Raw genomic sequence first — 25,181 nt, forward strand, 5'->3', positions numbered from 1 at the left:
TTGTTGGTAGAGATGCCAGAATAGCCATGGCATTTTGCGCGAGGCAAACCAACAGGAGTTCGTAGCTCAATTCTGCTATATACTCCAAGAAATGAGTTAAAATGATAGCTCCCTTGAATAAGTGACCAAATTACTCTCTCCGGCGCAGAGATCCTTGTGAAGAGATATAGGCAACTTTCTAAAGCATATACACTGATGAAGATTTGAACGATAGATATCATCAAGACATCCTAAAGAAGGTTGCTGAAAAGAAGAAAGAGGTTGATACAAAGCAAAAGCTTCTCCTCAACTGGCATTGCTGCAGTTGTCACACCCCTCCTACGCAAAGGGTCTTCATCCCAAAGTTTCCAGATATTTTACCTAGGCACAATCCCACCCAGAGAGATAGATAGATAGATAGATAGAGAGAGAGAGAGAGAGAGAGAGAGAGAGAGAGAGAGAGAGGTCTGTTCCATGGCCGGATGGAGCCCTATATATTTGTTTTGCCTGCTGGTGCACGCAAATCATGCAGTGAAATCTTAAAACGTAAAATGAGAGGTCTGGAAATAATATCAGGATCGCCCATGTCTTCTCAAATTCTTTAGCAAGGTTTGACAATTCATGCACGGCAAAGTTCCTGTCTATAATACATTGGCTCATCTGAGATCTACTGTACCTGTTGAAAGACATTCTTAATTATATCAAGCAGGGATGCACTAAATTAGCAATATTTGGTACATGTTCTGCATCAGTATAAACACAACATGCTTGCCTACTGAAAGACATGCTTATCGATTGCATGTAAGCACTAAGCCACTAATGATTGGCTTGTGTTCCATGTCACACCTTCATTGTAAACACTGTATCTTACCCATAGAAAGACATACTTGATAACATCTAGTATTGCAAGCACTGAAATAGTAATTTTCGGCATGGCTTCCATGCTGGCACTTCACACTATACTCAGCCTGTAACTTACCATGAATAAAAGGGAACTTTCTGAAGGTCTCAAGATCATTAATGCATCAGTCATAGATTAAGAGCAGTAAAGTTTATTGTCTATAGAGTCACAGAACGGAAGCTTAAGACGGCACCACTTTACAATAGTTGTGCCCCTTCCATCTGCATGCAAGTGACAAGTTTTTCTTATTTCACCTACTACCCAAGTGAAAAGAGGTCTACTACAAGCTTGACTACTTGTACTGACACATTAGGGAACATGAAATTCCATCTAACAATGTTCCTTCCTATATCTGAAGAAACCAGAAACATAAAATAGCTTTCTAACCATTTCATATGTTCAGCTGCTATCAGGCACCTGTTGCTGCTGCTGTGGCTGCCGCCACATGTAAGCAACTGGAGTCTACATTGCAGCTGTGGATGTTTGATCAACAGGCTTCCCCAAGATCATCTCTGTGCCTGTTACTTGATGCTGTGGTGGTACATGATAGTCGGCCTGAGCACATATCACTGGCAAAGCAGCACTTGCAATCCTGGAGCCTTCTTCCTTTAATTCATTCCTGGGAATGACATCAACAAAGAAGTCAAATATGTCAGTCTGGGATATAGCGGCAGCTACATCATTCTTTTGAAGTGTTCTTCTTTTATTCTCCTCAGTATGATTCCATGATCTCAGTGTCAGCTCCAGTATGAACATCTCACACGCCTTTGCAAATATCATAGGAGCCTCAGCTGAGATCATCTTGACATCTCCATCAGATTTCATGATTTTCTTTATCCTAGAGAGAGGCAGGCTGTGGTTCTTGAAGTCATTGGTTTCTTCTATGTCTGCCATCTGCATGGCCCAGAAGGCCTGGAGCTGCGGATGTTGTTGCAGCTGCTGCTGCTGATGCAGCTGTTGGATTTGCTGATATGCGAGCTGGTGCGGGTTGGTGGGGAATGTTGATGTCAGTTGCATGCCAGGTGATATGGCTCCGATCACTGCTGGAGCTCCCGGAACCATTGCAGCAGATTGGTAAGGAGCAGCGTAGGCTGTTTGGGCAGTGCATGTTACAAGTCCCATCAGAGGCTGAGACGGCTGTGCGGACTGTACCATGGCCAGAGTGACACCTAAATATTTTGATCATATGAGTTTTGATTACATGACTGGCAACTATATTAGGATGGTTAAAGAAGTTTAAGAGTATCAATGGTTACAGATTTAGAGACAAAAGGAACTAGTAATTTGATTCTTGAGGTTAAAACCTGAAATAAGTGGTGAAGTTTTATAATTTCATTCTTATTAAGTTCAACAGACAATCAAGCCATGAGAGCTAATAATTGCGTTATATTTTTTTATTAATAATTGTATGAATTTGAAAATGGTCAGCAATGAGGCTATGATATATTTCATACACCAGAAGAAAGAAAGTGCAATGGATTTTAATGCTAATAGCACTTCACCTACGAATACCAGAAATAGGCATCCAATGTGGTTGTGCAAGCCAGAGTTGTACTGTAACTAAGCTTATGGCAGAATTTGCATTACTTGGTGCCATAAATAGGTATGAAAGCCAATATGGCGTGCTTGTAAAAAATATTGTCCTACTAATGATCCTGTCGAAAGCATTGACCTTACAACTAATAATATCTTGTGCAACATCAATTGGACGTGACACATTACATTTAATTACATATAATATAGGCTAGCCATATATTACATTTGCTAGTTCAACCAACTACTTCACTAGTTGGAATTTCTCTTTTCTTTTTTTGGATGTTACCTTCATTTCCCCCATCTTTTCCTCTCCTCATTTGTCATCTAGCATCCCTCCTTGCTACCACCATCAGGCCAACATCCTCAACCAGCATTTGATTCTGAGCTCTTCAGAACTGTATGATGCTCTGACATGGTCACAATTGCCATGAGTGGCATGTAATAATCATAGTCCTTCCCAACCTTATTTTTTGTTAGAGAGATGATATGCAGTGGCAATTGCTGCCCTACTAGACATCAAGAGCAGTGGCAATATGGGGATTGTAAGAGCTGGAATTAATGGTATCCTTCTATCCCCTCTCTTTATCTTTCTTGAAGGGGTATTGGCTCACTTAAATCCATCTTGCTATGGATGTCATGGTCAACATCAAAGGAGAGGTGCACAATTAATGATCCAACCAGAAAACCTCTCGTTTCCTGTCACCATCTCCATAGTCGACAATTGCCACCTCCAAAGCCCCTTCTCTCCACAATTGCCACCTCCAAAGCCCCTTCTCTACTTTTCCTGCGCTCCACCTCCTCCAAGGAGTTCACAACCATTGAAATCCTAAAACAAGATCCGATCACCAAAGCATGCGAAGGTTAGGAAGTCACCGCCCTCTAGAGCATAACAAGGTTAAGAATGTATTTGTCCTCTTCTTCAATAAATCACCATGACTGCTACTTGAAATCAAATAGGAGTTGAATAGACTCAATTTCTATGAAATCATCTACAAAGATGATATCAATCAGTGTCTCAACCCATTGTCATCATTAAGGTTGGTTCTTTTTCTCTCTTTTACTTCAAAATACTCAAAAGTCAAAAGGCAAAAAGATAATAGGTCCATGAACCATTAGCGAATTGAAGGGTCTACATGTGAATCAAAATTTTAATACACTTGAAGAGATGGCTTAAACCTGTCCCAAAAAATGATGGGTTAATGTGCTTAAGTTTAGATTTTGAAAATTACATAATTAGGTTTCATTAATTAGATGGTTTGGTCTGCTGGTATTTTAATATGTTCTATATCACTGCTCCTTTTATAAGAATATATATATATATATATATATATATGTATTTTTTTATACAAATATGCCATTTTTAATACATTTAAATAATGATTTTCTGGAACCATTAAGAAAAATGCTGATGGTGCCTTTTTAGTTGTCATCAATTTCAAAATGCTATTGAGCTATCATAGAACTATGTTATAATGCACATATAATTTGCTCTAATAATGAAAATAATTTCTTTATTCGCACTTTATCTATTCTATTATATTACATCATGATATGGTGATTTATAATTCAATTATTTGATGTTCTTTATTTTTTTGTTTTATCATAGCAAAAAGTGTTGTTTGATGTCATGTAATTTTGTGGGCTTGAGTTGGTAATATTTTGCTATTGTGAGCCTTTGATTCATTCTTTTATTAGCATCGGCACCTTTGTTTGTAATCAGATGTTATGTTGATTTGACTAGTCAACCATGACATAATGTTTAAAAAAAATATTTCAAGCAAACCAAAATGACCAAGTATAAGAAAAGAATGTGTTCTCTCCACCAACCCTTCTCACATCCTATCCACCTTACCCACTCTATTGTCCCTACGGGAGTCTTACAAGAGACTGGAGTGGATCATAAGAGATTTGTTATGGGGTCCACTAGATAGCTCAAGAAGAGTGCACTTGCTTTCTTGGGAGCGTGTATGCCAACCTAGCCTAAATGGAGGCTTAGTGATCCCTTCCTTAATTGCAAGAAGTGAGGTGATGATGGCTAAAAATGCAGCAAGATTCATGTTGGGTTGGGATAGTTTCTGGCAAGGTTCGCCACTCGTACCAAATACCGATATATAATCGGTATGGTACGCCCTATACCGCCCGATTCGGGCCAGTATAGTGAGCCATGGTTTCTAGTGCTCGCTCATGAGGGCGAAATATGGTGCTTGGGCTCCTTCCTCTCCCTCGATGCCACCTCCAAGCTGCACCCGTCTGTGGAGGAAAAATGCTCCCCTCATATGTCAAAACCTCAATTGGTGTATCGGAAATAGAGGCCCCCCCCCAAAAAAATAAAAAATAAAATGAATGTGTTCCTAGATACTAGTTGATCAGCATGTGCAATGCACAAGCACATGCATAAAGCTATTTAACTATTAGACTATCACATATTCCATAGTGATGCAATTTTATATTATTACCTCATTTGATTCCTTATAGAAATAAGCTTGAAATAGTAATAGCATGATATTTATGAGTATGTCCAGCTTGTATGAAGGAGATCACTTATATAAGCAAATATTTTCTAGAGATTACAAGGTTGGCAAACTTATTGTATCACTTTTGATGCGAAATTCTAACAATTTACAAATGAAGTTCAGAAAACATGATAAAAAATTCTAGTAGCTGAGGGTAGATTCCAAAAAAGTCAGTTGCAAAGGTCATGCTATCCATGTGGTTATGCATTATACCCATCAAATGTAAAGAAGTCTGATAACCATCATTGCTTATGCATGCCAAGGGACTGCAGACAGCTATCAAAAAATACCTCCTCTTGCATGCAAGTCTTCAATGTTATATATAAATTTTGAAAATAGAAAAATCATGGATTAATCTTTTATCAATTAGTAAAATCAGAGATATCAAATTCTCCATAGGAGAATGTTGAGGAGATGAGGAGTCTAAGCAGGAGGACTTGACATACAAGTCAAAAACCTAATCCAGCCTAAAAGCTTAAGCCCTTAACAGTGAGTCTAAACCTTAAAATTCAGTCCTTTTATTTCATTCTATTTGTTCCATGTGGGAATAAACCTCACCCATGAACCTTAAAATTCCTCGTTCATATATGAACCCATTCAACTTCCCCTCGAGTCTAATCCACTATTTCTAATCAAGCCCATGACCGATTACCCTTCCAAGTGTGTCGCATATTACCACACCAGCCCAAGAGGGTGTCCTTACAACTTGGATAGCAGCCCAGGATCTTCATCTATTAGCTCTAATAGCACTTGTTAGGGAGATGGAGTCTAAGCAAAAGGCCTTGATATATGTTTTGAAATCCAATCCAACCTAAAAGCTTAAGCATTAGATTTGGGTATCCTTTCAACTATTTATTCCATGTGGACTAAACCTCATGCATGAACCTCAATAGCGAAGTCCCAGCTTCAATTCCTAGTGGCAACAAATGACCACCATATTTCTAAAAATAAGAAGAAAGTCATAAGTTTCCATCAAACACTCTTATTTGAATGAGTTATTAGCTACATAAATTTGAGATCATAATCATCCATTAGACCATTTTGTATTTTGAAATTTAATCCCAAATGTTCCGTCAATAGATAGGATCGCACAACCATCCAAAGAATGTGGAACCATCCTGAATCGCCCTGTTCAAGGCATACCGAGCCTTACTAGTGGTGGATCGGGACTGTTCTGGCATCTAAAACAACAAAACAACCAAGGAGAGAGAGGGAGAAGGAAAGAAAGGAAAAGAAAGAGAGAAGGGGGAGGAAGGAAGAGAGATAGAAGGTGGCAAATGACTGTCGGACGACCGGCGAAGGCCACTGGAGGGCCGTGGAGTGGCGTGGAGGGGCAGAGGAGGGGCTTCGCCTTGCAGATCTCTGTTTCGTTCGACTTAAGTGAAGTTGGCAAGGAGATTACCGACTTCACTTAAGATTTTTAAAATAAAAAAGGGGCTCTATCCCGGACCCATATTTCGCTCCTCAACCCTTATGCACCACTCCTCGGACCTCTACAGCTCTCCAGCGCCCTCCACTGGCCATCCTCCACCTTCCATCTCTCTCCCTCCCTCTCCCTCCCTCCTCTCTCTCTCTCTCTTTTGCTCCATGTTCTTCCTCTCCCCCGCCCTCTTTGCCATGTCGGGCCGCATTCCACCGGCCTTCACCCTCTCTCTCCCTCCCTTCTTCCCTCTCCCTCTTCCTTCCTCCCCCCTCTCTCTTCCTCTCTCCCGTTCTCTCTCTTCCCTACTCTCTCTGTTGTATCGATTCGAGCCCAACATGGAACGACATGGAGGCGTACCGAGCCATGCCATCGACCAACCAGTATGGGTTCCAATACTAGCACAACGATCTTGCAACCATTATTAGGCCTATGCAATGTGATCATGTCACAGACTTACATGAATCATCTAAACAACTACAATTTTTCAATCTTACCAACACCTTTTGCCATGTCTGACAATAACCAAATAGTGTGGTTGCATCAAATAATTCTTAACACTATATATAGTCAGAATAATTTTATAATTCATTTTGTTGTTAAAATACCCAGATAGCTGGTCCATTTCCACATCTCTCATTCTAGAGAGTGGTTCATTTACCCACTTAAGTTGACATTCAATGTGATATCGTTTTATTAATAATGAAATGGAAAATGAAAGGCCCCCTTGCATCAATATTTTTCCTTTCAACATATGGTAGCATTAATGTCTTTTTATCTGTTCTGCTACATTTATTAAAAAGGAACTTTATCTCGCACAAAAATCTTGCCATCTCAAGACAATGCTTTTCTCCTACTTGGCAGAAATCTTTTTACGCCACGACTCTTATAAAAATATCCATTCTAGGAATACCTTTAGAGGAACAACAGTTTATGCAAATCTTTTACTTCCATACCACTCCCAATGTTATCCATTCCTCTTCCCCACTTATAGCTCTATTTATGTCTCACTATAACTTCAACAATTAATTAGGAAAATATTCTTTCTCAAGAATTATGAAATCTTCTAATTTTTCTTCATTGCTTTCTAAAAATGGTTTGTTAGCCATCAAAAACACCAAAGGTGGCGCCATAAGTCATCATGCCATGTCAACAAGGGAGCGTTGACTTATGAAGCATGGAACTACAATGATAATATGGATATGCCATGGTATAGCTACAACCAAGGTACGCGGCACTGACTGTACCGACGTATCGACGGGCATCGGTACCGATACGGTACCGAACCAAACTGAGCCGAACCGGTACTGTACCGATGGGGCTAAAAGCCAAACAAAAATTGGAGCCAGTACGGACTGGTCGGTTCAGGCCAGTACCGGTTCGGTACGGGCCGATACCGAGTTGGTATGGGTCAGTACCGGTCGGTACAGACCGGTACGTATCGGTACGGGCTGGTATGGTTCGGTACCGAAATATGTAGCTGTACCGTACCGTACCGGTAGGATCCGGTACCGGCCCGTACCGACCGGTACGGCAGACCATAGCTACAACCATGGTCTGTCGAACCGGACCGTACTGGCCGGTTCGGCTCGGTACGGATCGGTCTGGCCTGGAACTGGTACTCGGACAACATGAAAACTAGTTCCAGCTATTTTCGAACCGATCTCAACCGGCATGCATGTGTATCGGTCATGTACCGGCTGGTACCCATCGTGTATTGGTGCGAACCGGCCGGTTCGCACCAGTACATTTTTTTTGGAAAGCGCACGTAGCCCTTTCGGCCACATGCTTGGGCAAAGTGCCCCATCCCGTGCAGTTCCATGCACTGGAGTCCCGCGCTGTGAAACGCCGCACAGTCGTTTCCCCTACCCGCACTTTCCCAGCCCGCGTAGGGCAGCGCACCCGCGCGCCCACACGAGCTTATTAATGCCACAGAGTGGCATTTATCCCGCAGGCCCGCACACGGATCCGCGCGTTGGGAAACCGCGTCCGCATGCAATTCCCCACGTTGTGAAGCGCAGCGCAGGCGTTCCCCCGCCTGTGCGGGGCAGCGCGCCCGCGCGCCCACGCAGGCTCATTAAGTGGCATTAATGCCACTCTGTGGCATTTATCCTGCGCGTTCGTGCGCAGACGCCGGTGCACGGATGCGAAAATTGTAAGATAAAAAAAAGAGCTTACCATTTCGTATCGGACTAGTTCCAGTACGAACTGAACCGTACCGGTCCAGTAGACGATCGGTATGCCTACCGGTACCGATACGGCAGACCTTGGCTGCAACAATATACATATATATATATGATATGATATGGCTAGAATACATTGAGAAATATACATATATATATATATATATATATATATATATATATATGCATACTTGGATACACATACATAAATTTATATATATGTATGTGAAAAGCATCTATAGATAGTAGGCGATCAAAATAACAGTCCTTAATCCATACTTTATATGATAACATCACTTTGATAAGCTTATCACTTAGTCATCATTTGAATCCATAGAGCCCAAATAACATTTCATATTTTAATATTATTATGACGGACTCCAAAATGGTCATTCACTACTAAAATGCTAGCATTAGAAAAAGAGAATGCCCTCCTTTTTTTGGGAAGTATAGGGGCATATTTTTAATTTTGAGAGATAGGAAATTTAACAAAAGTATTTCCAAGAAGTACCTTTCAAGTATTAGTAATGTATACATATACAGTATAGACATGCATGTGATTTAAAGTCTGTACATTCTATGTGTTGATATTACATTATAGGCAGAAAAAATATCTAGTTTGCCACCAATATGTGCTTGATCCTCCGCTTTGTATCATTCCATGGTTAGCCAGCTATCACCAAGTTCTCTCTGAACTCAACCAATTAGCGATCATTGTTCTGGCGAGCTATTGTTGCTGAAGAGAAAGATGACTAGACTCGGTCTTTCTTCTCCTTGCCCATGCGTTTTTATGTCAAGTGTTCAGGAGATGGATTCGACGACTCCATTGCCTTTGGAGACCAAATAGTCATTGTTGGGAAAGACAGGAGATGCCAGACTTGAAATAGAATGTGGAGGCAACAATGGCATGCCATCTCTTTTTGATTACCTAACTCTGTAAAAAAAAAAATAGAAGTTGTAGAAAGCAGTGTTAGTGGTGGCAAAATGGAGATGGAGGAGTAAATGAAAGTGGCACAAGCAAAGGTTAGCTGAATTGGTATCGAGACCCATGTTGTTGGCTACTGATATGGTACGGCTCGGTACGGGGTGAATTGGGCAGTTCACCTCAGTTCAACAGAACATAATTTAAGCCTTTTGAGATTTGAAAGAGACGGAGGGGCTAAACCAGTTCAAACTGGTGCGAACCGAGCGGTTCGTACCTATTCCACTCTCGGTTTGAACCTGTTCCACACTGAACTCTCTAGTTCGGAGCAGTCCCCACTATTTTCCTAAAAACAGCACCGAACAATGTTGATTCTGTGCCGGTTCGGTTCAGCAGACCATGGGCACAAGTCTTGCCCGCCTCAATGATCCATGAGAAGACTGAGGGTGGGAGTAGAAGCAGAACTCTCCACAAAGATCTATCATGGAGAAACATACAATTATGAATATAGATGGTGGGACCTTTCCTGTTAATCACCCAAATAGTGGTTAGGATGTAAGAATATTTTGATTTCTTTTGCAGCCGTTAATAATAACAAGGCAGTTTTAGCTGGATATATCCATAAATAGCTAACTTATTTTTGTCATTTTGGTGCCAGTGTGTGTCTAGTTTGCCACCAATATGTGTCTAATCCTCCGCTTTGTATCATTCCATGGTTAGCCAGCTGTCACCAAGTTCTCTCTGAACTCAACCAATTAGCAATCATTGTTCTGACGAGCTACTATTGCTGAAGAGAAAGATGACTAGACTCGGTCTTTCTTCTCCTTGCCAATGTGTTTTCATGTCAAGTATTAAGGAGATGGATCCAACGACTTCATTGCCTTTGGAGACCAAATTGTCATCGTTGGGAAAGATAGGAGATGCTAGACTTGAACTAGAATGTGGAGGCGGCAATGGCATGCCATCTCTTTTAATTACCTAACTCTGTAAAAACAAAGACGGAAGTTGTAGAAAGCAGTGTTAGTGGTGGCAAAGTGGAGATGGAGAAGTAAATGAAAGTGGCACAAGCAAAGGTGGGTACCAAGACCCATGTTGTTGGTTACTGATATAGTATCGGTTCGGTATGGGTTAAACAGGGCAATTCACCTCAGTTCAGTAGACCATAATTCAAGCCTTTTGAGATTTGAAAGAGAAAAGGAGGGGGTTGAACCGATTCAAACTGGTGCAAACCGAGCAGTTCGTACCTATTCTACTCTCGGTTTGAACCTGTTCCACATTGAACTCTCCGGTTCAGAGCGGTCCCCACTGTTTTCCAGAAAACAGCACTGAACCATGTTGATTCTGCGCCGGTTTGGTTCGACAGACCAAGGGCACAAGTTTTGCCCGCCTCAATGATCCATGAGAAGACTGAGGGTGGGAGTAGAAGCAGAACTCCCTACAAAGATCTATCATGGAGAAACACACAAGTATGAATATGGATGGTGGGACCTTCCCTATTAATCACCCAGATAGTTGTCTAGGATGTAAGAACAATTTGATTTCTTTTGAAGTCGTTAATAATAACAAAGCAGCTTTAGGTGGATATATCGATAAATAGCTAAGTTATATTTGTCAATTTGGCGCCAGATAGGGGTACCAAAATCTCACCTAGACTTTTAAAGCAGCAATATCAACATTTACTTGTAAAGAATTCATAAACTATGTTGTGTATCTTTTGGTGTTGCCATGCGATAACTACCTACAAAGTAAGGAACAATCTTCTACAAGTATAATTAGTGGATGTAGTTTAGGTTTTTGATTTGGTTTTATGTTTAAAATTTTAATTTTCTATTAATTATCTTTCTTTAGATATAATTATGGCTATAGTAAATAAGAACCATAACTTGAATAAAGTATTTGTATCAACCGTACAAAAACTAATAAAATAAGTTAACAGATTCCAAGTCATTTGTGGCCAATATACATAGGGAGTTAGTCTATACTTGAAAATGAGTTAAAAGAAAATTTGAATGAGGCTCGAGCATTTTCTTGGAGTATGGTGAACATGGTTAATTTATTTTCTTTATTTTAGTTATAGGTGTAATCAATCTATTTCTCTTGCTTTTAACTAGAAAAAGATCTTGAGATTAAGTTTAAATCCATAAGTGGTGGAGGAACTATATCCACACCACAAAGGAGCAAATTGAAGCTCTAGAGAAGCTGCATAAATATAAGCCAGGTGAGCTTGCCTATAGGAAAGGTTGAATGATTTTTTTTGGGTGGATCTTATTAATGATGAAAATATTAGAAAGGTAAGAACTTGATCCAATGAAAGAATGTCCTATGTAAGCCAATATAGTGGATAAAAAGACTAACAACAAGAAAGAACCTATTGGCAAAGAATCACAAGATTTTGCATACGTTGAACAAGGTTTTAATCATCTGCAATTAATCGATTTATCATCTTGCTTCATCCAGCCAATAATCAAACACATCAGGATCTCTAGTCAAGATCAACTGAAGTCATTTCTTGATGGCTGAATCTCAAAATGTTGACAAGTTGGCCTTGCTCTTAATACTTACCGCAAAAGATCTCAAGGCAAGATTATTGCAACTAATTAGTTTTAGAACTAGGATTTATTTTTAAACCATGTTTCTTTTGTAGGTTTAATAAAACTGAGACTTGTAAAGGCCATGACTCAGGATTTAAGTATTTGTTTCAAACATAGGTCATAGAAGTTATGGCATCTCAGTGAGAATCATCCTCGAAAAAGTTAGGAACATCAGATGAAGTTATCATGGACAAAGAGTGTTATGAAGTAATACGTGATTTTGCCTCTTCTATTTTTTTTGACAGTTGAGCTCAATTTCAGAGTTAGAACCGGAAGAAAAAATTAAAAAAATGAATAGTTCAATTAAGTCTCAGTTTTTTAAGGTCACATTATATACTTTGTAGTGTGAAAGCCATTTACAATGAGTAAACTAAAAGAAGAATTATTTTGTAGCTGTTCAATCAATAACGTAAAACAACTAATACAGGTAGTGTAATAATTGTCACATTGGTTACATGCAGAAAGTGATATAGGTAAAGGAGCCACCAAAAATGGTGCTCTTATATAAAAAACAAGTAATGATATCCATAAGTGTGATGCAACTATGAACAAGAATTACTAAAAATAATGAACACCACAAGGAAACCAATAATTAATGGTTATTTTTTTCCCATATGCTTCGTCTCATTCATAAATGGTTTCCCCAAACTTCTACATTTTCATAGAGTCTTCCCATGTGTTTTCTCCTTCTGTAGAAAATTGGGTCAAATCCCTTTCCAAAAAAAAAGTTATTTAAAGCATGTGATTTTATTGGAGAAATGGTTAGAGTATCTATCCTTCAATACATTGAGGGTGAAGAACTCCAAATTTGATTAATAAAAACTACCCACAAAAAAAAAGAAAATGCAATTCTTCCAGTTTAGGAACCAATTTGGCTCTCTGTTTACCTTCCGAATTGGAATCATCATCTTTGTAAAATTCACTCTATTCTCGTTAAGGTATCTCACTCATGGGGTCAAACTGATTATATTCCATCCCACAATCCATTCCATTTCTTTCACATGTCATTGTAGTCATCATGTATATTTCAAATTTCCAACATACGGTACTTGAATTGATGAGTTTTCCTTGATAAAACAAGTCACGAAATAGCTATCTTATGACTTACATATGACCTTCCTTCAACTTCTGTAATGAATTTACATTCATTCCAGCCCATTACTGTTGATTATTTTGGACTTTGCTCCAAATCACTATTTTGAGAGGGACTTTTTTGCAAGATTAACACCTCTTTATATAAGGTAGCCAAAACTCTTTTTCATTAAGGATTTTTACTTTTGAGAGAGGGGGATCCCGATCGCCGCCCTCTATCCTCTCTTGTTCTCTCTTGTGCTCTCGGTCTCCCGGCAACAACAGGCATCTTCTTTTGATCTTCCGCTCGCAGGAGACCTCCTTTCTTCTGCCATGACTCCTCTCTGTGGCTTCTCGTTTCCGTGCATCCTTGCTCTTGCTATTCACAGGGAAAGAAGGGAAGGTAAGATACTTTGATATTCTCTTGATCTGCCATTGAAGCCGTAGAAAGGTTGTTTCGCATACTACTCTCTTGATCTACTATTGTGGCTGTAGAAAGGTTAGTCCGATCGGTTATTTTGCCTTATATTCAATTTACTGTTGCCTCCTCTTGTGATCAATCGGCAGCCCATACTTTGGGCATTTGTGTAGCTTTGCTTGTACCCTATTGGGACGGTTGATATAGTGGATTGCTCCTCCTCCCCGTGGATGTAGGCACTTGCTGCCGAACCACGTAAATCCTTGTCTCTCTGTGCTTGTCTATTTATACCTGTGATGTGTTTAGTGAAATGCCTGAATGAGAATATATATTAATTTATAAGCCGGGAAGATTCATTCTTGTGCCCCGTGATCCCAACAATTGGTATCAAAGCTATGGCTACTGACGGGCAACAAAGTTCCTCTAAGGCTAACGATTCAGCTTCTGTTTCTCATTCCACTACCATAAGGCATGAAGTGGCTGTATTTGATGGCACAAGGGATTTCTCACTATAGAAGATAAAGATGAAATACTTATTGGTTAAAAAGGGTGTAGCAAAGGCCCTTAAGGGTATGGATGCAATCCTAGGAGATAATGAGGCTGTCAAAGAAGAGATTAATGAGAGAGCACTAGGGACTCTGTTTTCAGGCTTGAGTGATAAAGTCCTACGCAATGTTGTGGATCTTGATACAGCTAAGGGAGTATGGAAAAAATTGGAGAGTCTATATATAGCAAAATCCCTTACTAATAGACTATATTTGAGGAGAAAGTTGCACACATTTTGTATAGCAGAAGGAACTTCACTCAAAGATTACTTGGATGAGTATAATAAGCTTCTGCTTGATTTAGCAAATATTGGTGTTGAAGTAGATGAAGAAGACAAGGCTTTGATCCTAATCTAACTCACTGCCTAAGTCCTTTGAGCATATTACTACTACTATGCTCTATGGAAAAGAGACAATAAGTCTTGAAGAGGTAGAACTGTAGAAGCTACTTTGTTATCCAATGAGCTTAGATTGAAAGTACAACTACAGCATCAGGTTCAGACTCCAGCTCAAAGACTTATAGTTAGAGGTAGAGATGAACAGAAGAAAGGTGGACAAGGTAGAAGCAAATCCAAAACCAGATCAAAGTCTAGGTCTAAAAGACCAGGTGTTTGTCACTATTGCAAGAAGCCAGGCCACTGGAAATCAAAATGTAGACTTCTACAGTCTAAGAATGAGAGGGAACAAAAGGATAAAGGAACCATCTTAGATTCGGCAACAGTTGCAGTTTCATCAGCAGGTCACAACAGTAATGAAAATGATGCAGTATTTACAGCTGCTTGCAGTATTAGTCATCCTGATATTTGGATTGTGGACTCTGGAGCATCTTTCCACATGACACCCCATAGGGAATGGTTCTCTTCTTTTAGATCATGTGAGGGGGGCACCGTTCTTCTTGGAGATGATGGTATTTGCAAAGTGTAAGGTGTTGGTACAGTTCAAATTAAATCTAATGCAAACACTGTGGTGATTTTGGACGATGTCATATATGTTCCTCAACTAAAGCGAAACCTTCTCTCAGTATATGCTTTCGATAGTGCAGGTTTCGAGGGCAGATGGATGGGTAGAGGATCAATAACTATCAATAAAGGAGTATTGACTTTATTGAAAAGGAAGCTATGTGGCACCCTCTACTATTTGGATGGTAGTACAGTAGTTGGACAGGTTTCAGTAATACAGTCTTCTATTGAGCAGTTGATACACCTATGGCACCAGAGATTGGGTCACATCTCAGACAAAGATTTACAGGAGCTGAGCAGATGTGGTTTGCTAAGTGGTCAGAAGGTTGGTGCACTTGGATTCTATGAGCATTGTGTGTTCGGAAAACAACACAAGGTCAGCTTCTCTACAGGCGTGCACAGGACAGCTGGTATATTAGATTATATTCATTCTGACCTATGGGGGCCTACCCCAATTACATCCAAGGGTAGATCTAGGTATTTACTCACCTTTATTTATGACTACTCCCACAAAGTCTGGATATACATTATTAGAAATAAGAGTGATGTGTTTGACACGTTCAAGAAGTGGAAGGCTATGGTCGAGAGGCAAAATGATAGAAAGGTGAAAACCTTCCGAACTGACAATGGATTAGAATTTTGTTCTACTGAATTTGATGACTTTTGCAAATCAGAGGGCATTGTCAGACATAGAACCACAGTGGGTACACCTCAACAAAATGGTGTGGCAGAACGTATGAACCGCACATAATAGAGAGAGTCAGATCTATGCTATCCAGTTCTGGATTAAGTAGAGATTTTTGGGTAGAGGCCACACACACAGCCTGCTACATTATAAACCGATCTCCAGCATCAGCATTGGGCATGAAAACTCCAGAAGAGATGTGGACAGGAAGACTTGCAGACTATTCAATAATCAGAGTTTTTGGGTGTCCAGATTATACACATGTAAGAGATGGAAAGTTGGACTCTAGGGCTAAGAAGTGCGTCTTGGATACGCATATGGGGTAAAGGGATACAGACTATGGTGCATAGAGCCTGGATCCCAAGGATTTCTAGTCAGTAGGGATGTGACATTTCATGAGATAGCCACTCCTTTAAGGCAGCTATAGCCTAGTTCTTCTCAGAGAGATCAGGGTCAGGATCATATGGATAGGACTATTATGAATATTGATCAGACTATCAAATCACAGCAGCAGCAGGCAAATGAAGATACTTATATTCTGAATAAGCAGCAACAGCAGATAGATGCAGAGATACAGACTCAGGAGGAGGTTACCATGCAAGGTCAGGATTAGATTGATAGCATTGCCACTCGTAGACCCAAGCGTCAGATCAGAACACCTCAAAGGTATGGCTTTGAGGATTCAGCTTATGCTGGGTTAGGATATTATGCTCTGAGCATTGCAGACACTATTGGTGATGAGCCAACAACATATCAGGAGGCTATTAGTAGTTCACAGGCTGAACAATGGACCATGGCTATAGTTGAAGAACTACAATCTTTAGAGAAGAATCAGACTTGGGAATTAATCAGATTACCAGAGGGCAAGAAGGTAATTGGCTGCACATGGATCTTCAAGAAAAAAGTGGAAGCCAGTCCTCAGGATTTTAGATATAAGGCCAGGTTGGTAGCTAAGGGCTACAGTCAACGGGAGGGAATTGACTACAAGGAGATATTTTCTCCTGTAGTCAAACACACTTCTATCCGTGTGTTGCTTGCTTTAGTTGTTTCTCAGGATTTAGAGCTGCAACAGCTAGATGTTAAAACAGCTTTTCTTCACAGTGATTTAGAGGAACAGATTTATATGCAACAACAATCTGGTTTTGAGATTCCAGACAAAGAAAATCATGTATGTTTGCTCAAAAGATCATTATATGGTCTCAAGCAGTCTCCAAAACAGTGGTATCGCAAATTTAATAGGTTTATGGTCGACCATGGATACAACAGATCTCCATATGATAGTTGCGTATATCACCAGCAGTTTTCAGATTGATCCTTTTGTTATTTATTGCTGTATGTGGATGATATGATGATAGCAACCAAGGATATATCAGTCATCCAAAATCTGAAAGCTGAGCTCAGTACTGCATTTGAGATGAAGGATCTTGGACCGGCAAAGAAGATACTTGGGATGGAGATCAGTCGTGACAGGCAGTTGGGTAGACTTTTTCTTACTCAGCATGGATATATTAAGAGTCTTAGATAGATTTGGTATGTCTATAGTCAAGCCAGTCACTACTCCCTTTGCCAGTCATTTCAAATTATCTGCTAGACTCTGTCCCCAGACTGAGGATGAGGAGAGATATATGTCCAGAGTGCCATATGCAAGTGCAGTAGGTAGCATCATGTATGCGATGGTCTGCACTCGATCTGATATTTCACAGGCAGTAAGCGTAGTAAGCAGATACATGGATAAGCCTGGGAAGGCTCACTGGTTAGCTGTGAAATTGATACTTAAATATCCGAAAGGCACTTCTAATTTGGGATCGGTATTCTCCACACAGAGTAGTTGCACTATTATAGGATTTTCTGATTCAAATTATGCTAGTGACTTGGACAGAAGAAGGTCATTAATCGGATATATATTTACTCTCTCTGGTTGTGCAGTCAGTTGGAAGGCTACTTTGTAGCCTACAATTGCTTTGTCTACTACAGAAGCAGAGCATATGGCGTTGACAGAGGCAACAAAGGAAGTTATTTGGTTAAGAGGGTTGATACAGGATTTGGATCTCAAACAGGACCGCTTGGATATTCATTGCGACAATCAAAGTGCTTTGCATCTTGCCAAAGACCAGATGTATCACGAATGTACTAAGCATGTGGATGTCAGGTATCACTTCATCAGAGACTTGGTGGAGAATGGTGATGTCCGACTTCAGAAAATTTATACTGCTCATAATCCGGCTGATATGCTCATGAAACCAATCACATTAGTTAAGTTCAGGACTTTCCTAAACTTGATTGGTGTGAGCACTTGTTAATGCCCTTCCGGGCTTGTGGTGAGGAAGTTATTTTTTTTTATCAATCCATATTTGATACTAGGTAAATGGTTTGTCGCAAGGAGGAGGATTGTTGATTATTTTGAACTTTGCTCCAAATCACTATTTTGAGAGGGACTTTTTTGCAAGATTAACACCTCTTTATATAAGGCAGCCAAAACTCTTTTTCGTTAAGGCTTTTTATTTTTGAGAGAGGGGGATCCCGATCGGTGCCCTCTATCCTCTCTCGTTCTCTCTTGTGCTCTCGGTCTTCCGGCAACAACAGGCATCTGCTTTTGATCTTCCGCTCACAGGAGACCTCCTTTCTTCTGCCGTGACTCCTCTCTATGGCTTTTCATTTCCGTGCGTCCTTGCTCTTATTGTTCACAGTGAAAGAAGGGAAGGTAAGATACTTTGATATTCTCTTGATCTGTCATTGAAGCCGTAGAAAGGTTGTTTTGCATACTACTCTCTTAATCTACTATTGTGGCTGCAGAAAGGTTGGTCCAATCGGTTATTTTGCCTTATATTCGATTTACTGTTGCCTCCTCTTGTGATCATTCGGCAGCCCATATTTTGGGCATTTGTGTAGCTTTGCTTCTACCCTATTGGGACAGTTGATATAGTGGATTGCTCCTCCTACCTGTGGATGTAGGCACTTGCTGTCGAACCACGTAAATCCTTGTCTCTCTATGCTTGTCTATTTATGCCTGTGATGTGTTTGGTGAAATGCCTGAATGAGAATATATATTAATTTGTAAGCCGGGAAGATTCATTCTTGTGCCCCGTGATCCCAACAATTACATCAAACCCTTTTATGATATTTTAACTAATTATAACAATTTTATTTTCCACAACATAAAACCATTTCAAGTTTTCGACCATATAATCTAGATTGAACATCATAAACAGAAATAAGAATCTAAACAATAAATCTAATTATTTAAATTTATCATTTGAGACTATATAGAGGTCAAGATTCTGAATATCCATATCATAGCAAGTAGCATCTCTTCATAATATCAAAGGACATAGTCGCTATATCATTATTTTCTACATCCCACTCTATTTTTCCTCGTGGCCTTCTTTGTCCATTATGTCATTCAAAACTAAATGTCGATAATCATGAGTTGCTAAAAGAAATGTGAAAGATAGTCCATAGGAATTTGCCTGGTCATTTATTTTTTAACAGTAGAGATAATTTTTTATCATGGAATTTCTATTCACACCAAATTATGAACATAAAATATGTTTGCAAATTTGCTTTCAAGAAAGAAATGAGCGAACTAAACAACCATGTATAGAAATTTGTGCATGTGCAACCTTAATAATCTCACAAGGTCCCTTTTCCAGCATTTTCAAGCTTCCAATTATTTCAACATATATAAACAGGCTTGAAACCAAGGAATGCTGGACCGACCGGAACTGGTCGGTTCAGCCTATACTGAACCAGTGTCGACAGGAACCGGTACGGTACAGCATATAAAAATGGTTCGGACCCAAACTGGGTCGGAACCGATTGGTTCCGTACTTGTAATGGTGCGAACCGAACCGGGCCGGTTCGCACTAGCCCAAACACATTTTTCCCGCGTGCCCCGCGAGTGGGGAAAAGCGCCCACGCGGGCTCCAGCTCGCATGGGCCACTTAATGGCACAGAGTGGCATTGTAGTGATTTTTTTTGGGGGAATTGCGCGCGAACGTGCGAGAAGAATCACGTGCTTGCGAACGAAGAATCTCGTGCTTGCGAGCAAAGAATCGTGTGCTTGCGCGCGATTCCCCGCGCAGGAACCGCATCTGCGGCCGATTCCCTAGCAGAGAATCACGCCAACGCGCGGTTTTCCGTGCAGGGCAGCGCGCCCACGCGGTCTGCCAGCCCGCGTGGGCCAGTTAATGCCACAGAATGCCACTCTGTGGCATTTTACACGTCCGCGCGCGCGTCTCTGGTTCGGTACCGGTTACAACCCGTACCGGTGCTCACCGGTACGTCGGTACGGTCGGTCTGGCGAATCTTGCTTGAAACAATTATAAAAGTACGAACACATAATGATAAGGTGATGTTAATCATCTTATGAACCCTAGAAAGCTAGTGTGGTCCTATTAGAAACTAAATAAAGGATATTAAAGCATGGAAAATGGGAAGTGCTATGATCTCAGTTCATAGTTCTTACTAAACTTTCAGACTCTCGCTTTAGATTTCTCTCCAAGGCCAGATTGAGCAATTACTTTCCATCTAAGTCAGATCATAAACTAATTATCAGATGCTTTGTGGATTTGATGTTAAGATCAAATTTTACATCAGATAAACAGAACATAAACCATGACCTAGTTTCCTTTAAAAGGTGACAAGATGAACTAGGCAAGGAGGAAACATAAGTAGCAGCAGTCTGGATGCCTCAAAAGTTCATGGAGGCAGTTCAAGTAGAATCAAAAGTCTCAAAAGCCCATACCTCCCACCCAATTAGGTGCATCCAGCAAATTCATACCAAATTTTTAGACCTGGACTAATTTCACCAAATCTTTTCCCTTCCTCCATTTTTTAAACTCTCAACATGAGAGGAAAGTTGTTCTGTGCTACTTTTGTTCAGACATGGATGATCACATGCTAACCGCCATTTAAATTTAAATCAGCAAATTAGATGAACTTCTAAAAGGCACGTTCGGTACAAGTAAAAAAGCATAGTATATGTAATATGAAGGTTTCCTTATCTTCAAAATGTAGATCGTACAGTTCCCATCCAAACAGACCAAACCAACTTCACTTTTAAAATAGCAGGAACCATCTCAGCAAAAAATCATTAATTCCTAACAGCTTGATTTAATAAGCTAAGGAGTCAATTTTACTGAAAATTCCACACTAAGATAAAACAAAATCTCATACAAGCAATCTCATGTTCTAAAAACTTTGGGCTGCGTGACAGCTGATTCCCCGACAATCAGAACTATGAAATATTAATTCTCATGGCAAAAATACAATAAAAAAATGGTCACAACGTAATCATAGACATAAACATACAACTACTACAACCAATAAGGTAGAAATAAAGACATTACGAGCTTATCCGTAACTTAAATAAAAACAGAGAATAATACGAAAAAAAATCAGGTTAAATGCAACAACAAAAAAAAATAGTTGGCAAGGCCACCACATCCATGATATTTGATCAGGTGGCCAATAAGACTAAAAACCCAACACTCAATCACAACCAGGTTGTCACAGATCAATAGAACCCCAAAATCCTATAGCATTAATCCTAAAAAAATGTTTCCAATGAAAGTCTGGATTTTTGAACAAGTAATGCCATAGACAGTCAATCCCAAGCAAGTGAAGATCCAAATGAAGGCAAACTCCCTTCGATAATGACAAATTCTTGATGATGATGATGATGAATCTTCGATAAAACCCAGGATTCCAATTGTACAGGGAAGATGGAAATGAGAAATAAAAAAAAAATAGAAATGTTAAGGTGGACAGTAGAAAGCTAACACTTTATTTAACAGTATACATTTTATTTTATTTTAAATTTTCTTTATTCTTGTTGCTGTTTTTATTTTCTCTTTCCAAGTTCTTTTGGTACAGTTTCGTTCCAAGTTTTTGAAAATGGGAAGCATGTTTGGCAATCATAGCATTTTTTAATTTTTAAAAGAAATACGAACAAATATATTATTCGTAATAATTAAAAACATAAGAGACTACTAACGTGTCATCCCAACAAGACTTTTTTAACCATATCTTCCCAAATGGAAAAAAAACTTATGCAAGTAAAGCAATAGTAACAATATACATTTTTTTGCAACATTTCTTCAAAAAATAGAACACCAGACTGATCCAACAATTCACTTTTCTTATACACCCTACCCTTCTATCGTGTAATGAGAGGTCGCCCTGACATTGATCGCATCATTTGATGGCCCAATGCAGCACCACCCTTGATCTTTCCTCTAGGTCCATGAAAAACACAGGGCCAGATGTGATGCATGAGAGCATTAACACCAAAATTATGTTTTCACAGATCTCAAGGCAAGATCAGGGCTAATGCTGAATTAGACCATCAAATGGTTTGATAAGTATAGGAACCAAATAGGGCTGCACATGGGTCAAATCAAGATGGTGGCATGCTTGACCTGGACCACTCCTGGTTACATTTCTTCCAGATAGACCAACCATTGGCAGACAAGGTCAGGTCAGATCAAGCCAATTGAAGAATTTTAGACCCAATGGGCCAATCAAACTGGTTTCTAGGGTCAGCATGATTTAGACCCAACCCAAAATCTTCAGGGCCAGCTTGGGACTAAGCTAGGTTGAGTCTACAGTTTCAGCCAAACATTTAGCAGTTCTTTTATAGCTAAGTGCATAATAATCAGTAATCAACTATTGATTCATTAAAAGTATTCAAAAAAAAAAAATAATAAACGTAAGCCAATTTAAACATGAACTTTCATTCAAATAAAACTTCTTTAGTATGATCCATGAAAATTAATATTCTTGAGATACAAAGTTACAGACTACAACCTTAGAATACAATAAACTTGAGCACATAGTAGCGAGCTATGAATGTAAGCAATGAATGTTTAAGCACATCCGAGTGAGAAGAGGAGGTGAGCAGAGGTCGCTTTGCTAGGGTGAAAGGAGAGGGATTAGTTTAGAGAAGTGTTCAATGGGCATAGTAGAAAAGGTACTTAGAGAGAAGGGGGAAGGGTGTTTCCTATGACTTGAGTTCTCAAGTTATGCTATTCCATGCTCAAATCGCATCAAGCTTATTGTGACTTGACCTGGATTAGACCTAGGTTACTTACATGCCTAGTCAGGTAAGCATTTACACTGCCCAAACCTGACCCAAGATTTCAAAACAGGTCCAGGATTTTGACCCCAACCTAGGCAATGGCTCTTCCAAAATAGTTCAATCCAGGTCTAGCTGTCGGGTCATGGTTTGACGGAACCAGTTTCAGCCTTAAATCTAACTCCCTTATATGTTTTGCTCCATCCAAGAATTTAATTGCATGATTGATCAAAACCCAGCACTGAATTTCCTCCCAATGGCTGAAAACAACCATGAGTCACCACTATGCATTGCCAAAGGGAATAGTAATAGACGAAATTAAGGCTTTCACATCAACCAGTTCAATCACTATAAAACCGCTAGAGGTCCAAAGCTCCTCTTTTATTGCAGGCTTGTAAGATGTATATGAAATAACTAAACATACTAAACTGTAAGACGTGAAACAATGCAGGAAGCAAGGTATATCGTACCGGTACTAATAGGCATACTGGTCGCCTACTGAATCGGTACCGTTTTGGTTGGGACTAGCTTAAACCAGTACCGAACCGGCCAACAGACTCGCAGCCTGCGGAAGCGCGGGTGGATGCACACACACCACGTTAAATGCCATAGAGTGGCATTTAGGCATTAAATGCTCCGCGCGGGTGCTCTGCCCATCACGCGCCCGCGTGGGCATGGTTCCGAGTGCAAGGAACCGCATGCGGGTGCAGTTTTGAGTGCGGGGAACCGCACACGGGCATGGTTCCCAGCTCACGCCCATGCGAGCGGGCTACCTAGTGCGGAGAACCGCGCGCGGGCGCGGTTCTCAACGCACGCGTATCGGTGCGAAGCGGTCTGGTTCGCACCGGTACCTGGCTTGTATTGCTCGGTTCGGCCCTTTGGGGCCAGAACCGTTTTTCATGCTTGAACCAGACCGGTCAAGGATCGGACCGGTCCGGTATGAGTTGAACCAGTCGATATGGGCCGATTCAACATACCATGACAGAGAGGTCTACAATCAGCAACTGGCCAAAACTTAGGCTAGATTGCTGTCTACTGCTATGAGTTCTCATAGATAGACGCGGGGGACAGTTCAACCCAACAAAAAGCACCTATGACAAAATAGCAGAAAACAGGGTATATCAAAATTATCAAGCTAAACTGAATTGATCACATATACAAAACGAATTGAAAGAGATGTAATGAAAATTCAATGGTACTTTATACAAAAAAGCTGATGGTAGAAGTATGATGAAAGTACCAATGATAAAGTAGCGCAAAACAGGGTGGATCAGAATTCTTGGACTCAACTGAATTGATCGAATCTACAAAATGAACAGAAAAGAGATGCAATCAAACTTTGATAAAAATTTTATATAAAAGTTGAAAGGATCACATTCTCCAAAATTCTAATATCAGCTTCAAAAATCAAAATGTGAACTTGTAATCCCTCATCAAAAATCCGGCTTTAGAAATATTAAAAATTCATAATCCAATGTTAGCAGACGATAATAGATTGATAAAAGCCAGCAAACTCCTAACACAATCAACGAAAATCCAAGGAAACAGATTCATGCCATAAAACACCATACTTCCACATGAAAGAACATAGCCACAACATCAGAAACCCCGGACCGTCCATCCAAATCTAGAAATCAAAAGATAGATTGTGGACCAAGCGAACCCACCATAGAAACACCAAATCGAACAGGACGAGATCGACCATAGAAACAAGCATACCAATCAATTTTGCTGTCCAAAATTTTTAAACAAGTTCTGATAACCGATTTACCAAAAATCAAAAAACGGAACTACATTTCCAGGCTTCTTTTTCCCCCTCCATCGGAACGGGGGATCAGAAAAACAAATTAAAAGAAGATGCAAAACGGACCACACAAATTGGAAGTTCAGAACTTTAAGTAACATAGAAATAACAGAGCAATCAAGAGAGAGAAGCATACTAATCGATTTGAAAACGAAACAAACCTTAAACAGAACTACATTGTCAAACGTCTTTTCTTCTCTCGATCAGAAAAGAAACAACAACAAAAAAAAAACACAAACCAAAAATGATACCAAAAGAAATCTATGAAATCAGAAGCAGAAACTTCAAACTAGCAGAGAACTAAAGCTGAAACATGGTAAAAACTTGATGTTTTTACTCATTGTACCTGCGAGAAGAGGAACAGTTCCGGTGGCCCCCTTGGAAACTCTGGAGAGAAAAGGAGAGCGATAGAGAGAGGAGCAAAGTCCAGAGAGAGAAGCACAAAAGAATTAGAGAAGGGGAAGGGAGGGAAAAGGTAGCGGGGAATGGGGTGCGATGGCCACGTGTATCGTGGGGCCATGGGGTGGTTTAGACCTGGCAGCAATTGATTGGCTGGGTGATGTCAGGGGAGATGCTTTT

The 25,181-nt window shown here is 40.1% G+C and overlaps 1 protein-coding gene across 2 annotated transcripts; it reads right to left on the reverse strand.

Moving 5' to 3' along the window:
- Positions 1-975: 975 nt before the first annotated feature.
- Positions 976-25,038, reverse strand: LOC120112752 (nuclear transcription factor Y subunit C-4-like). Of its 2 annotated transcripts, none has more exons than XM_039132578.3 (3): positions 24,949-25,038; positions 24,039-24,102; positions 976-2,049 (listed from the first exon to the last, which is right to left on the reverse strand). In XM_039132578.3, the coding sequence occupies exon 3, from the start codon at positions 2,033-2,035 to the stop codon at positions 1,343-1,345; it is 693 nt and encodes a 230-aa protein (XP_038988506.1). In that variant the 5' UTR covers positions 2,036-2,049; positions 24,039-24,102; positions 24,949-25,038; the 3' UTR covers positions 976-1,342. The 2 variants fall into 2 exon arrangements, with proteins under 2 accessions (XP_038988506.1, XP_088566868.1); XM_088710742.2 differs by lacking the exon at positions 24,949-25,038 and adding an exon at positions 24,764-24,889 and having other exon boundaries at positions 1,203-2,049.
- Between the last annotated feature and the right edge of the window lie 143 nt (positions 25,039-25,181).

The sequence above is a fragment of the Phoenix dactylifera genome, chromosome 14 (genome assembly GCF_051530095.1).
Source record: "Phoenix dactylifera cultivar Ajwa chromosome 14, Ajwa_hap1_PhDact_Kaust_v1.1, whole genome shotgun sequence".
Lineage (NCBI taxonomy): Eukaryota > Viridiplantae > Streptophyta > Magnoliopsida > Arecales > Arecaceae > Phoenix > Phoenix dactylifera.